The sequence below is a fragment of the Mobula hypostoma genome, chromosome 1, assembly GCF_963921235.1.
Source record: "Mobula hypostoma chromosome 1, sMobHyp1.1, whole genome shotgun sequence".
Lineage (NCBI taxonomy): Eukaryota > Metazoa > Chordata > Chondrichthyes > Myliobatiformes > Myliobatidae > Mobula > Mobula hypostoma.
Window position 1 is genome coordinate 54,372,077 of NC_086097.1, and position 15,497 is coordinate 54,387,573.

Below are 15,497 nucleotides of genomic sequence, written 5' to 3' on the forward strand. Positions count from 1 at the left end.
TGGGGGCCACTGCACCACCCCAACCTGCGACGACTCAGCCTAACACACCATCATCAGTGTGCTCGATGTCTTCCCAATTCCCGTAAGTGATACTACACTGTACATACATTATTTCTACTTTATATAGGCTGTGTATTCTTACATATTATTTGGTATGATTTGGCAGCTTCATTGCTTAAAGGTTACTGGAGAGCGCTTGCGCCGTGTTTTTGCCGATGGCGCTTGTGTGAGATTTTCACTTCGGAGAACAGTTCAGGCAATGATTGTGGAAAAGTATTTCTACTTTATATAGGCTACGTATTTATCATATCATTCCTGCTTTTACTATATGTTACTGTTATTTTAGGTTTTATGTGTTATTTAGCATGATTTTGTAGGTTATTTTTTGGGTCTGCGAACGCTCACAAAATTTTCGCATATAAATAAATGGTAATTGCTTCTTCGCTTTACGACATTCCGGCTTACGAACCGTTTCATAGGAACGCTCTACCTTCGGACGGCGGAGGAAACCTGTAACAGAAATTTTGACAGGCGTGCCCAAACTTTTACATGCCACTGTAAAGCTTATAAAGAAAAAAGTGGTTGAAGGGAAAAATAAAATCTGCCATAATTATATTAAATGATGAAGCTGGCTCATAGACCCTTCCTCTTTCTTCTTATATAAACTAGATAAAAATATTCCATTTGTCAGAAGAGTGGATTAAAAGTGCATTGGCTCTGGCTTAGAAGGATATAAGAGAACAGAGAAAATTTATATTGTTGCTCCAGTATGGGTCATTGAAAAGTACAGTTCAGATACATTTCACTGACTATGTTTCTGAATTCTAGAAGTTGCGAAAACAATTTTTAAAAAGTTTGTTTTGTTCGTCAAGATAAACACTGGAATCACACATACAAATTAACAGCTTCGTATTTACAAAGTTTGAAACTGGTTTCATAAACTGTAGAACTCCACTCCAAATCCAAGTACCTTTCATAGAAGGGAGGACAAGAGATGAACACTGGGAAGCTGCTTTGTCTTAAATACTAAATAATTATTACTTTACTTGCAATTAATTGCAAGTTATTTTATTAACCACAAAACATAAACCTTCAAAATTCAAAATATGAAAGCAATTTAACATGGTCAAATTGTCTTAAACAAGTTAAACCAATAATGATAGTACGATAGTTTTAATTTGCAAATTTATGACCCTTTGCAAGCTCAAGCAGAATCAAGAGACATTCCGATTCAACAGTGACTATAAAAGGTATTCACCCCCTTCGAAGTGTTCATATTAAGTTGGCCCTTTTTTTTGACACTGATCAACACGCACGACACGCTGGAGGAACTCAGCAGGTCGGGCAGCATCAGTGGAAACAAACAGTCAACGTTTCGGGCCGAGACCCTTCGTCAGGACTGAAGAGGGAAGGGGCAGAGGCCCTATAAAGAAGGTGGGGGGAGGGTGGGAAGGAGGAGGCTGGTAGGTTCCAGGTGAAAAACCAGTAAAGGGAAAGGTCAAGGGGTGGGGGAGGGGAAGCAGGGAGGGGATAGGCAGGAAAGGTGAAGAAGGAATAAGGGAAAGCACAATGGGTAGTAGAAGGAGGCGGAACCATGAAGGAGGTGATAGGCAGCTGGAGGAGGGGGCAGAGTGAAACTGGGATGGGGGAAGGGAGGGAGAGGAAATTACCGGAAGTTGGAGAATTCAATGTTCATGCCAAAGGGCCGGAGACTACCCAGACGGTATATCAGGTGTTACTCCTCCAACCTGAGTTTGGCCTCATCATGGCAGTACAGGCCACGTATTTTGTGTTTTTGACACTGATCAACAGAAAAAGACTTTTCTGTGTCAAAATGAAAACAGATCTCTACAAAGTGATCTAAATTAATTACAAATATAAATCACAAAATAATTGATTGCACAAATATTCATCTCCATTAACATGACACACCAAATCATCACCGGTGGAGACATTTGATCTTAGAAGTCATATAATGAGTTAATTGGAGATCACTTATGTGCAAAGTGTTTCAATTGATTGAGGTAAAAATACACCTGAAATCTGGACCGTCCAACTGTCAGTATTTGGGCAAAAACTACATCATGATGACAAAAGAACACTCCAAGCAACTCCACGAAAAAGTTAGTGAAAAGCACAATTCAAGGGATGGATACAAGAAAATTTCCAAGTCACTGAATATCCCTTGGAGTACAGTAAAGTTAATCACCAAGAAATGGAAAGAATATGGCACAGCTGTAAATCTGCCTAGAGCAGGCCATCCTCACTGAGTAACCCGTGCAAGAAGGGGATTAGTGACCTATGGCAACTCTGGAGGAGATACAAGCTTCAGTGACCAAGTTGGTAGAGACAGCGCATACCACAACTGTTGCCCAGGTGCTTCACCAGTCACAGCTTTATGGGATAGTGGCAAACAGAAAGCCACTGTTGAAAGAAACTCACATGACATCTCGGCTAGAGTTTGCCAGAAGGCATGTGGGAGACTCTGATGTCTGCTGAAAGAAGGTTCTATGGTCTGATGAAACAAAAATTCAGCCTTTTAGCCTTCAGTCTAAACGCCATGCCAAACATCGTACATCATCATAAACACACCATTCCTACAGTGAAGCATGGTGGTGGATGCATCATGCTTCACTGCAGCAAGCCCTGGAAGGCTTGTGAAGGTAGAGGGTAAAATGAATGCAACAAAACCAAGGAAATCCTGATGCACTCTGCAAGAGAACTGTAACTTGGGAAGAGATTTGTTTTTCAGCAAGACAATGACCCCAAGCATAAAGCCAAAGCTACACAAGAATGGCTTAAAAACAAAGTTAATGTCCTAGAGTGGCCAAGTCAGAGTCCAGACCTCAATCCAATTGAAAATTTGTGGCTGACTTGAAAAGGGCTGTTTACTCACAATCCCCAGTCAATCTGATAGAGCTTGAGCAGGTGAAAAACTGCAGTGTCCAGATGTGCTAAGCTGATAAGAGACCGATCCACACAGACTCAAGGCTGTAATTGCTGCCAAAGGTGTATATACTAAATATTGACTTGAAAGGAGTGAGTAATTATGCAACGAATTAGTTTCTGTTTAATAATTGTAAAATGTTTAGACGAATTTGTAGGAATTTGTTTTCACTTTGACAAGAAAGTTTTTTTTCTGTTGATCAGTGTCAAATTGGCAAATTAAATCCAATAAAATCCAGTAAAACAATAAAACATGAAAATTTCCATAGTGGGGGAGGGGGGTATTTTTTTTCATATAGGCACTGCATGTTTGTACTTGTTACACTTCCAATAAGCATTACTTCAGAATACAGGAATCTTCAAAAGTATTATTTTGAATAGAGTAAAATCAGTACAGCTAGAATAGGTGACTCTTGAAAATACAAGAAAATCACTTCATGGAAGCACTTGAAGGAAAATGAAGCAGAAAAACAAAACTACAGTGAATCAAAAAATTGATGTGTTGACAAAGATGAAAGCAAAGTTTGGAAATTGGCCACTTACCGCAAGGACTGAAGAAAATAAAGCAGAGTGGATAGGAAATCCTTCCATCACTGTGTTTATATCTGTAACTATAAACTACAAATGTACTAAGTTAAGAAAATTACAATTTTAAAAACTGTTCACCTACAAAGGAAGGAATATATGATATTGAATCATTCTATTTTAAAATAGGCCAACTGGCCTTTGTTACCCTTAGAATCTGTAATTACAAAAACATCTTGTGGAAAGTGGATTTTACAGAAATACCAAATAACAATCATCAAATTTATCCAAAGAAAAAGATTTGCACATACTTTCTGTTGATTTAGTTCAGCAACTTCTGCATATTAATTCATAGAAATTCAAATGACAATACTTAAATATTTCAAATCTTTTAATTTTAGTCACCGGTACCAGATGAGGTGTACCCCAGGCTACTGTGGGAGGCGAGGGAGGAGATTACTGAGCCTCTGGCAATGACCTTTGCACCAGTGGGGACGGGAGAGGTTCCAGAGGATTGGACGGTTGCGGATATTGTTCCATTATTCAAGAAAGGGAGCAGAGATAGCCCAGGAAATTATAGGCCAGTGAGTCTTACTTCAGTGGCTAGTAAGCTGATGGCAAAGATCCTGGGAGGCAGGATTTATGAATATTTGGAGAGGCATAATATGATTAGGAATAGTCAGCATGGCTTTGTGAAAGGCAGGTCATGCCTTACGAGCCTGATTGAATTTCTTGAGAATGTGACTAAACATATTGATGAAGGTAGAGCAGCAGGTGTAGTCTATATAGATTTCAGCAAAGCATTTGACAAGGTACCTCGTGCAAAGCTTATTGAGAAAGTAAGGGGCATGGGATCCAAGGGGACATTGCTTTGTGGATCCAGAACTGGTTTGCCCACAGAAGGCAAAAAGTGGTTGTAGACGGGTCATATTCTGCATGGAAGTTGGTGACCAGTGGTGTGCCTCAGAGATCTGTACGGGGACCCCTACTCTTTGTGATTTTTATAAATGACCTGGATGAAGAAGTGAAGGGATGGGTTAGTAAATTTGCTGATGACACAAAGATTGGAGGTGCTGTGGATAGTGTGGAGGGCTGTCAGAGGTTACAGCGGGACATTGATAGGATGCAAAACTGGGCTGAGAAGTGGCAGATGGAGTTCAACCCAGATAACTGAGGTGGTGCATTTTGGTAGGTCAAATATGATGACAGCATAGAGTACTAATGGTAAGACTCTTGGCAGTGTGGAGGATCAGAGGGATCTTGGGGTCCGAGTCCATAGGACACCCAAAGCTGCTACGCAGGTTGACTCTGTGGTTAGGAAAGCGTATGGTGCATTGGCCTTCATCAATCGTGGGATTGAGTTTAGGAGCTCAGAGGTAATGTTGCAACTATATAAGACCCTGGTCAGACCCCACTTGCAGTACTGTGCTCAGTTCTGGTCGCCTCACTACAGGAAGGATGTGGAAACCATAGAAAGGGTGCAGAGGAGATTTACAAGGATGTTGCCTGGATTGGGGAGCATGCCTGATGAGAATAGGTTGAGTGAGCTCAGCCTTTTTTCCTTGGAGCAACAGAGGATGAGAGGTGACCTGATAGAGGTATGTAAGATGATGAGAGGCATTGATTGTGTGGATAGTCAGAGGCGTTTTCCCAGGGCTGAAATGGATAGCAAGAGAGGGCACAGTTTTAAGCTGCATGGAAGCAGGTACAGAGGAGATATCAGGGGCACAAGCAACACACACAAAATGCTGGTGAACGCAGCAGGCCAGGCAGCATCTATAGGAAGAGGTACAGTTGACGTTTCGGGCCGAGATCCTTCCTCAGGACTAACTGAAAGAAGAGATAGTAAAAGATTTGAAAGTGGGAGGGGGAGGGGGAGATCCGAAATGATAGAAGACAGGAGGGGGAGGGATGGAGCTAAGAGCTGGAAAGTTGATTTTCCTCGTGTTTGAGATATCAGGGGTAAGTTTTTTTACGCAGAGAGTGGTGAGTGCGTGGAATGGGCTGCCGGCGACGGTGGCGGAGGCGGATATGATAGGATCTTTTCAAGAGACTCCTGGACAGGTACATGGAGCTCAGAAAAATAGAGGGCGATGGGTAACCCTAGGTAATTTCTCAGGTAAGGACATGTTCAGCAGAGCTTTGTGGGGCTAAGGGCCTGTATTGTGCTGTAGGTTTTCTATGTTTCATCTAAATACACTATTATATTTATCCAGTACATCTAATTGTCAATTTTATTTTTAGCCCAATATATATCTAAAGTAAAATATCGATTAAATAATTCTTAAATTTGGCCCATACAAGCCTAGCCAGTCTTGGATAGTAATCAGGAGCAAGTCCCCGAATGGACTTCGTCAGATTGCCCTCAGTGCCACTCAGCAAACAAGATGGATGGAACTAGGGACCATTTCTTTTCAGTCATCTCTAAAATTCATCTTTAAAGCAAAGTGTTGCAAAAATTCCTTTGAATTTAATGACTTAAATCTTCTATGGCATTTAGTTAAATAATCTTTATAGAGGCTCTCTCCAACTCCCACAAGATCAACGTTTAATTAGACATTCAAAAGACTTGTTATTATAGTTCTTTAAGTGTACTCTCTCAATTGCTTATTCACGTAGTGCACCTGTATACATATTCTTCAAGACATCAAATTCAATCCTTGGAAAATGCTGAATTTATCATCCTCAGACAATACCCTTAAGAGTGAAAATCATTTTAGGCTGGTGTCTTGAAATTTCCGGTTTGGAAAGGGAATATCTGGCTCAAGCAAAAGTAATCAGTCCCCTGCAACAGCACTGTAGGATAAATGAAAGCTTAGAATCTTGCACCTTTCACCTGTATATAGTGCATCTTTGGGTTCTGTGTTACCACCAGACCTAACTTCTTCCATAAGAACCAAGTATATGAAACCAGTTCTGAAAAATGCACAGATGGCAGAATTATGTTTATCCAGTTATACTAAGAATCCAATGAAAACTTTAATCCAATTTTGCTGCATGATATGACTCAGTTTCCCTTGGATTTTGTGATACTGACACAGTTTAAAACAAACTTACAAAATTACAAAATAAATCATCCATATTGACATGGTAACAAATATCAGCAAACACTTTCTTTTCTTAGAGAAATCTCAGCTTCAAATCTAAATTTCTTAGTGTGCCAAGTTATCATTTTTAAATTCCAACTGTTCTATGCATTGACGTAGAAAAAGTGTTCTGGATATGACTTCTCACAAAACCAAAAGAAAAAGCAACATTCATGGGAATTAACATAGAAAATTCTACAAATAGTTGCTAGGTCAGGTAATATCTGTCGAGAGAGTAACAGAGTTAACATCTCAGATCAATGTTCTTCCATCAGAACAGTGAAATTTGAATTGCAGAGAAAGTGACAGAGAGAACAAAAGGATGCAGACCCCAGCAGGTTTTGAATTACATCAGTGGTAATGCTGAGAGGGTGGGGAAAGTACATCTGGACGGGGAAGAGGGCAGATGTAAATATGTATTCTATGATGGTTTTAGAAGTCTAACGTAAGGGAAAATACCATCCATCTCCTGGTTGGGAGGCTAGGTGGTGAGTGTAGAGTGAGGGAAATGAAGTAAGTGCTGTTGAGAGCCTGTCAACTACAGCAGTGGGGTGAAAGAAAAAAAAAATCACAAGGAAAAAGTCTATCCAGAAGCACTGCTGTGAAAAGTGGAACAAAGTTTAAAGCACAAAACCTCATCATTAAAACTGACATGTTCTAGCTTCACACATAAAAGTTGCTGGTGAACACAGCAGGCCAGGCAGCATCTCTAGGAAGAGGTACAATTGACGTTTCCGGCCAAGACCCTTCGTCAGGGCCCTGAATCACTGAATTCAACAATTTCAGAAAATCTTGTCTTTCACATTTCCAACATTCAGTCCCCTTTCTGATATTCTGGATTACACTTGCATTCCTCCAGACACGTTTCTCAGTACCACCACTAGTCTCTCCCATATGCTGCCCAAACTGTTCAGCTTTTGCAACATTTCCTTTGTTTGTTTCCAATTTCCAGCATATACAAAAGGATATCTAGGTTGATGTTCAGGGAGTTCATTCCGGAGTTCTTCTGGGGAAACATCCTAAAGTAATACACAATATTTAAGTTAAATAATACCCCAAACCTGCGATGTTATTCCACTGCAACATTGATTCAACTCAGACTCTTATATGCACATAATTTAAAATTTTCCCTCTTCTTGATTAATGATAGATATGTTCAGACCCTGATTCAGCCTTGGTCACAGTACCCATCTTCCTTTCATTTTCTTTAATCAGATAAATTCAGAAAAACCACATTCTGCATGAATAAAAATAATCAACAGGCAGCACACAAGTGGATCTTTCTTGTTCCCACCTCTTGTCCCCCATTATGTTTGAAGTTTAAATTTAAACCAATACAGATTGGGAAATTTTGAAAGGACACTAACCTCATACTCTTCATCCAGTATCACCATATGTTGTTCCTGATCAATCTTCACTGTAACAAGAAGCATCAAGTTAGAAGTTTTTTCTCTGAAAGTCAACGTTCACCACAAAAGCAATGCAAACGTAAGCTACTGCTCCATTAAGTTTACAGATAACTGCTTCTTCAGTTACAAAAGGTAATATTTGTTTAATTAACAGCTGAGTTACTTGTGATTAAAACCTGATGGTGGTGATTGTGAGACGTTCTGTTTTCAAAGAATGAATGTCACTCCCCAACTCCCCTGCAAGGCATAGGGTGACCAGGATCTTCTGACTACGCAGGCAGCTGAAGGCTCTCCTGGAGCCTACTGGAGTCTGAGAAAGCTTGCAGCTAAATTATTACCAGGACCCAGGGAGTGAGGAATAACTAGTAATTGGGGAGCAGCCCTACAGTGGCAAGTGGTGACCTCATTCTGAGGCCTTGCAGATGAAGAGTGGGAAGAGTGGGAAGAGTGGAAACAGATGTCTGCCAAAGGAAAGGAATGGAACTGAGGGTGTATTTGTGGATGCATCTAGGGATGCATGTGCTTGCCCAACGTTTCCTACCCCACATCCATCCATGTCTGCCCAGTGCACCTGAAGCCTATGTTGTGCATTCATACCTAGAGCATGGTAAAGCCTGTGTTTGTGTCCACAAAATGTATGTGAGGCAAGTCCATGCAGAAGAACCTGCATTCTAATTGTTCTGGACCTCACAGGCATTGAGACAAGGCCTCACTTGTATGGTAGCTTGCAATAAGCACCCCAGGTCCAAAGAAACTCAGCATGCTATTGCACAACATCTCCTATTACCTAGAGCTAGAACACATTCTTTTTCTCTCTCTTTTTCTCCCTCTGTCCCTCTCACTATACCCCTTGCCCATCCTCTGGGCTTCCCCCCCTCCCCCTTTTCTTTCTCCCTAGGCCTCCTGTCCCATGATCCTCTCATATCCCTTTTGCTAATCAACTGTCCAGCTCTTGGCTCCATCCCTCCCCCTCCTGTCTTCTCCTATCATTTCGGATCTCCTCCTCCCCCTCCCACTTTCAAATCTCTTACTAGCTCTTCTTTCAGTTAGTCCTGACGAAGGTTCTCGGCCCGAAACGTCGACTGTACCTCTTCCTAGAGATGCTAGCATTCACCAGCAACTTTTATGTGTGTTACTAGAATACAAAGTCATTCTTGACACGGACTGAAGATACATACAAACTATCCATAATAGTGCACAAGTGTGGTAACTAACTTTTCCCCAAGTTTACATTTTTCAAACAATAGGGTCCTTGTCTGATTTGAGTTCTGAAAATGTTCATTGCAGGGCCAGATTTCCATTTTATGTTTTATGAGTTTTATTCCGCTCTGGGCGTTTTGTGGTACAGAAGTAGAAACTTTTGTTATTCTCATTAAGATGCCCTGATGTTTACATGCTGTACTTTGTGATGTTCACCATTCCTGAAGCACGCACAATGGAAAATAACAATTCTCATTTGAAGAAATATGAAGTAAAGCCCACCAACATTATTCAGGAATATGTTCTGATACAGCACGTCTGCACAACACAGGGACTGCATATCTGAAAGACCATCTCTTCATTAGATGAAGAATCTGGAGCCAACTCTGAATAACAAACAGCATTGAATGAATTTCCTTTGTACAATACCATCTTTCACCATGCTCACTGTTTAATTGCCATTTCAGCAGACTGCACGTTAGCCTTGAAATTCAGGATGCTGGACTCACCACAGTCAGCTGATGAAAAAAAACTTAATGATAGGTTCACATCTTTTGATTATATATCATTTCATAGCCTGCTACTGAAAATAGTTGAGTACTTCATAATTTTCAGTTGGGTTCGAAGCACCACAGAAAAATTGCAACTCCAATTGCCTGCTTAAAAAGTTTTGGCAAGGATATATAAAATCCTAAAAACTGTTAAAATCTTAAAAAACATAGAGCTTGCTAAATATTACAGCATTACTTGGGAAGGAGACAAAAAAAAAGTAATTACTTCTAGGTATTGGCTTGCAGAATTTCTCCAGTGCTTTCTCATTTTTGTAATAATTGAGGCTTGATGCAAATATAACCACACAAGTTGAACTTTGTGCAAGTAACCAAAGGTAAATATAAGAAATTTCACAGGTACTGAAATTCAAAGCTACACACACACAAAATGCTGGAGGAACTCAGCAGGTCAGGCAGCACGTATAGAGAGGAATAAACAGTCGATTTTTCAGGCCAAGACCTTTCATCCGAATTGGAAAGGGTGGGGGGAGAAAAGCCAGAATAAAAAGGTCGGGGTAGGGGATGGAATATAAACTGATAGGTAATAAGTGAAACCAGGTGAGGGGAAGGTCGGCAGGTGGGGGTAGGGGAATGAAATGAGAAGCTGGGAGATAATTGGTGGAAGAGGTAAAGGCCTTAAGGAGGAAGAATATGATAGGAAAGGACAGTGGACCATTGAAGGAGGGGCACCAGAGGGAGGTGATGGGCAGGTTAAGGAGAAGAGAAGGGGTAACAGGGGAACCAGAATGGGGAATGAAAAAGAGAGAGGGAAGAGGGAAGAGGGGAGAAATTACCAGAAGTTAGAGAAATCAATGTATATGCCATCAGGTTGGCGGCTACCCAGACGGTATATGAGATGTTGCTCATCCAAACTGACAGTAACAGCTTATCCAACCATTGTGGCAGTAGGAGAGGCCATAGACCAACATGTTAGAAGATGGAAAGTAGAATTAAAATGGATGTCCCCCAGGAAATAATGCCTTGACGAAGTGATTCCCCCAATTTACAGTATATTGGGTCTCTCTCTTGGAGAGAAGGATGCACCGGGATTACCAAACACAGTAGATAATGCCTACAGACTCGCAGGTGAAGTGGCAGCCATCTGAAGACCTGTATGAAGTCTGAATGGTGTTGAGGGAGGATGTGTGGGGGCAGGTGCAGCACTTGTCCCACTTGCAGGGATAAGTACCAGGAGAGAGATCAGTGGGGCGGGACGAGTGGACAACGGTGTCGGATCGAGACTTTGAATCAGAAGTACAAAGTTTAAAATAAACTTATTATCAAAGTATGTATATTATTATATACTGCCTTACGATTCATTTCCTTACACATATTTACATGGGAAAAATGCACTCAAAAATTGCCGATCTGCATGATGGCATGTTCTTGTTCTTGGAGCTTGCCAATCAGCCGCGTTTCAGTATATCCAGGTCCGGCCCAAAGTTGGGTGACTTTGGGGCCTGCACAACCCTGTGGGCACAAACACTTGATGGTCTCGTGTAGTGAAGTGAAGCAGGAGCTGAAACACTGAAGACAGCAGAAGACAGCATGAGTGGCTGTTGGAGGCCTCTGCACTGGGTAACTTGGTGATCCTCTAGTTGGAGAACTTGAAATAAAAAGCAACACTTCAGACTGACTGTAGCAGCAAAATAGCAACTATTGTCTCCCTTGTCGCTGTGGGAAGAGCAATTATGTCTCTTAGTTAGAAAGAGTGCTTGTGGGAAGTTGAAATGTTGGAGAAAAGTTAGTTTTTGATGTACTGTAGATCATGGTCACTCTGAGGGCTGGCCTACTGGGTGGTGGGAATGCTGATGCTTTATGCTAGAGTAAGTGTTGGGGGGGGAGGGTTGATACTGTTTGTGCTTAGGAGGGGGCTGGGGGCTTTGGGGTTCTGGCAATCTTTTTGCTGTCATTCATTCTTTGGGTTTTTTTCTGTTTCAAGGATGTCTGTGGAGAGTAAGAATTTCAGGTTGTATATTGTATACGTTCCCTGATATAAATGAAACTATTGAGAATTTTACAAAAACTATACATAACTGACAAGGACTGACTGCAAAAGACAAACTGCAAATAAAAATAAGACTGAGAATATGCATTATAAAGAGTGCTTGAAAGTGAATCTGTAGGTTGTTGAAACAATTCAGAGTGCTGGTGAATGAAACTGAGGGAGTTAAGTGATGTTGAATGAGGGGGTTTTGTTGTGACACAGCTAACCAGATTTTCAATCTACCTCCTATGTGCTAATTCTTCACCACCTTTGATTCAGCCAAGAACCTATATAAGGCACTTAATCACAAAATCGTAAGTATAACTTAAGTAGAGCAGGGGGTTAAGCACAGAGGCGTGTGGTGCACCTGTGCTCATGCAGACTGTGGAGAAGTGGTTGTGAATCTATACTGAGTGGGGTCTGCCATCAGAAATTGAGGATCCAGTTCACAGGGAGGTACCGAGGCCCAGATCTTGCAGCCCAGTGATGAATTGATGGGACGACAGTGTTTAATACAGAACTGTAGTTAACGAAGAGTGTCATGGCTTATGCATCTTCATTTTCCAGGTATTCCAGAGCTGAGTGAAGAGCCAATGAATGGCATGTGCTGTTGACCTGTTGAGGCAGTAGACTAATTGGCGTGGATATAGGTCACTCCTCAGGCAGCAGCTGATATGCTTCATGACCAACCACTCGAAGTTCTTCATGATAATGGATGTCATTGAGGCCGGTTAACATGCTTTTCATGGGCACTAGTATGATTGCTGTCTGCTTAAAGCAAGTGGATGCCTCAGACTGGTAAAGCAAGAGGCTGAAGAAGCCTGTAAACTATTCCAGCCAGTTGATTTGAACAGTCTTCGGTATTCAGCCAGGTATGATGTTAGGGCCAAACGCTTTCTGTGGTTTCACCCTCCTGAAGTATGTTCTCATGATGGCCTCAAGTCACTGAGATCATTGGACACTTCAGGGCTATAGGGGTTTGTGGAGGTCCCACCACGTTCTGTTGGTCAACGCATAAAAGGCATTGAGCTCATCTGAGAGGGGCAGTTGTCCAGCACCACTCCGTTATTCCTGTTTAGTCTGGGATTGTCATTTTGTATGTGAGATCACCTTTGAGAAGTCATACCTGAACTTCTTGTACTTTCCTCGATCACCAGTCGTAATCGCCACCAATCTAGCCCTCAGCAGACTGCGAATCTCTTGGTTCATCCAGGGCTTCTGGTTGAGGAAGACTGATGATTTTGTAGGGATAAACTCATCCACATGTGTCTTTATAAAATCTGTGATATATGCAGCACATTCACTCAGGTTCTCTGATGAGTCTCTGAACATGGCCCAGTCCAGCAACTCAAAGCCGTCCTATAACTGCTTCTCCGCGTCCCGTGACCACTTCCTTGATGTCCTTACCTCTAGTGCCTAGCTCTTTAGTCCCTTCCTACATGCAGGTTGGAAGAGGATAGTGAGATTGTCTTGATTTCCCCAAATGTGGTCACAGAATGGAATAGTAGCCATTCTTGATGGACGTGTAGCATTGGCTGCGTGTGTTTGGGTCCTCTGGTACGGCAAGTGATATTCTGGTAGTAGCTCAGCAAGTTGGGCTGACCGAACATCTACGAAGAGTGTAAAAGGTGCCAGGGTAAGCAGCTTCTTGTTGGTTAATAACAGCAACGAATACATCGAATGCTGGCTTGATATCTGCCTTTGGTGGGTATACAAACTTTGGTGGGTGTCAGAATCATGGCCGAGAATTTTCTAAGTAAATGGTCAGCACTTAACCACTAGATGTTCCAAATCAGGAAAACAAGAGTAGACATTACTGCCACGCCTTAGCACCACAATGAGAATATTATGAAGCTACGCCACCAGCTCTGCCCTTTCCTGATACCGCCGTTCGGTAAATTGACAACCCCTCAGGCCGGAGCCAAGTTGTGAACAAGGAAAGAGATTTTAAAGGGCACACCTTGATGACTAAGTAATTAAATTAGAAAATGTCCTAAAGGGCAGAATTAAAGAACAACAATCTCAAAATTTGGGTGCAAGAATGGAGAATAAAGAGCTCACGGGACTTAAAAACAACAGAGGAGGGAAATTCAAGCAACACACATAAAAGTTGTTGGTGAATGCAGCAGGCCAGGCAGCATCTCTAGGAAGAGGTGCAGTCGATGTTTCAGGCCGAGACCCTTCGTCGGGACTAACTGAAGGAAGAGTGAGTAAGGGATTTGAAAGTTGGAGGGGGAGGGGGAGATCCAAAATGATGAGAAAACAGGAGGGGGATCTAAACTTCTTCGGTGGAGATACTGAAGTGAACAAGCAGCAATGGGCCCATGGATGACTTGCGGAAAATGAACCCCGATACTTAATACAAAACTTGATTCTCAATAGTGGGAGCAACAGAACGTTTATTTTAAGGCATGTTAAAAAGATTATTTATTTAATCTGATTTTATATCAAAGTACATTATATGCAAAATTAGGAACAACATTGGTCTAATCCAGGATTTGGCAACCTTTTTGCCTCTGTGGGCCGGATCGTGTTTTAATGAGCGGACGGTGGGCCAGATAAATGCCTTAAAAAAGCTTGAAATATGGGAATTATCCATTTAAATACATCTAAATATGTTTTGCCTCAAATTAATGAATGATGCATGCTAGAAAATCATTTGTGCTTAAGGTTGCCTACCCGGGTCTAATCCACTCCATGAACAAATCCAAAGACCTATGGTATCTAATTTTGGAGATCAGTCCGGAAAGTTTAGAGAAACAGGAGGCTTATTTTCCCAGAAAATAAAATTTGAAGGCTGGAATCCCAGAGATATTATAGAATTATGTATTGATTTTTCTAACTGCTATGCATTGTTTTGGAACATCTGTTTCACATAGATTGCCAAACTCGGTAACTTAATTTTCTCCAGTTCTTCAACATACCGTAACACCGACTGTTCTTCAATCATCCTGATTTTAATTACACGCGTGCCCTTTATCAATTCTAATCAAAACATCATACTCCCCTACTCTCTCTTAATCCGCTCCAGTCCATTTTCCCTTGTCAGACTTCATACACATTGCATTTAAAAGGATCCTGTCCTTCATTCACACTTTCTCTTCTAGTCAAATGATAAATTCTGCGCATTAAAAATTAAAATGTCGCCCCTTCAGTTTTTGTAAGCATTTTTAATGTTGTATGAAAGTGGACTAGGGCGTGGCAGGGTGGAATCGTTAATCCGAAACTGTGATACGGAACAAGCGTAATGTGTTTCACTCACTTATCAGGGCTGCATTTGTGGTCTCTTTGCGAAAACGAAATTTTTTAAGCTTTTCCATCAGCTGTTCATCGACTCCACACAAACTCACTGGGCAGCTCTGAAAGGAAGGGAGATGGGAGAGCACAGTGACGAGCAGGGCATTACACATCGGGGAAAAAAAAGGCAAGTATTTGTCAGGAATCAATCATACTGTAATCGTCTGTATCTATTTAGGAGCTGGCTCGTGGTTCACCACGAAGAAAATTAAAAGCAGGGAACACAGCAGGAAAATGATGCTTGTGGGATTCTTAGGCCCTGAAAGCGCTGGTCTCCCGAGCCAGTGGATGAGGAGCTCCGGCTACCGAGCCCCAACCCCAACACCTGGAAAATGCCGCACACTAGCCCCAAAACAAAACCCACTTCTTACCATTTTCAAATCTCTTCCCCCACTTTTTCAATGCCGGAGGCTCTTGATTTCCCTTCTGATCCCTGCAGCCTCGTGATTCCAACAGGAACCAATCAGCAATCGGGCTCATCACTCCTTAATTTGAA

The 15,497-nt window shown here is 41.7% G+C and overlaps 1 protein-coding gene across 1 annotated transcript in view; it reads right to left on the bottom strand.

Annotated features, from left to right (window-relative positions):
* Positions 1-15,497, bottom strand: part of LOC134347056 (glia maturation factor beta-like) — a 28,762-nt gene extending 13,265 nt beyond the window's left edge. Inside the window, exons 1-5 of the mRNA XM_063049111.1 lie at positions 15,373-15,497; positions 14,967-15,063; positions 7,925-7,974; positions 7,525-7,576; positions 3,490-3,570 (exon numbers count right to left, since the gene is read on the bottom strand). Of these exons, the coding sequence (XP_062905181.1) occupies positions 3,490-3,570; positions 7,525-7,576; positions 7,925-7,974; positions 14,967-15,063; positions 15,373-15,375 (283 nt within the window). The 5' untranslated portion in view covers positions 15,376-15,497. The remainder of the gene's footprint in view (positions 1-3,489; positions 3,571-7,524; positions 7,577-7,924; positions 7,975-14,966; positions 15,064-15,372) is intronic.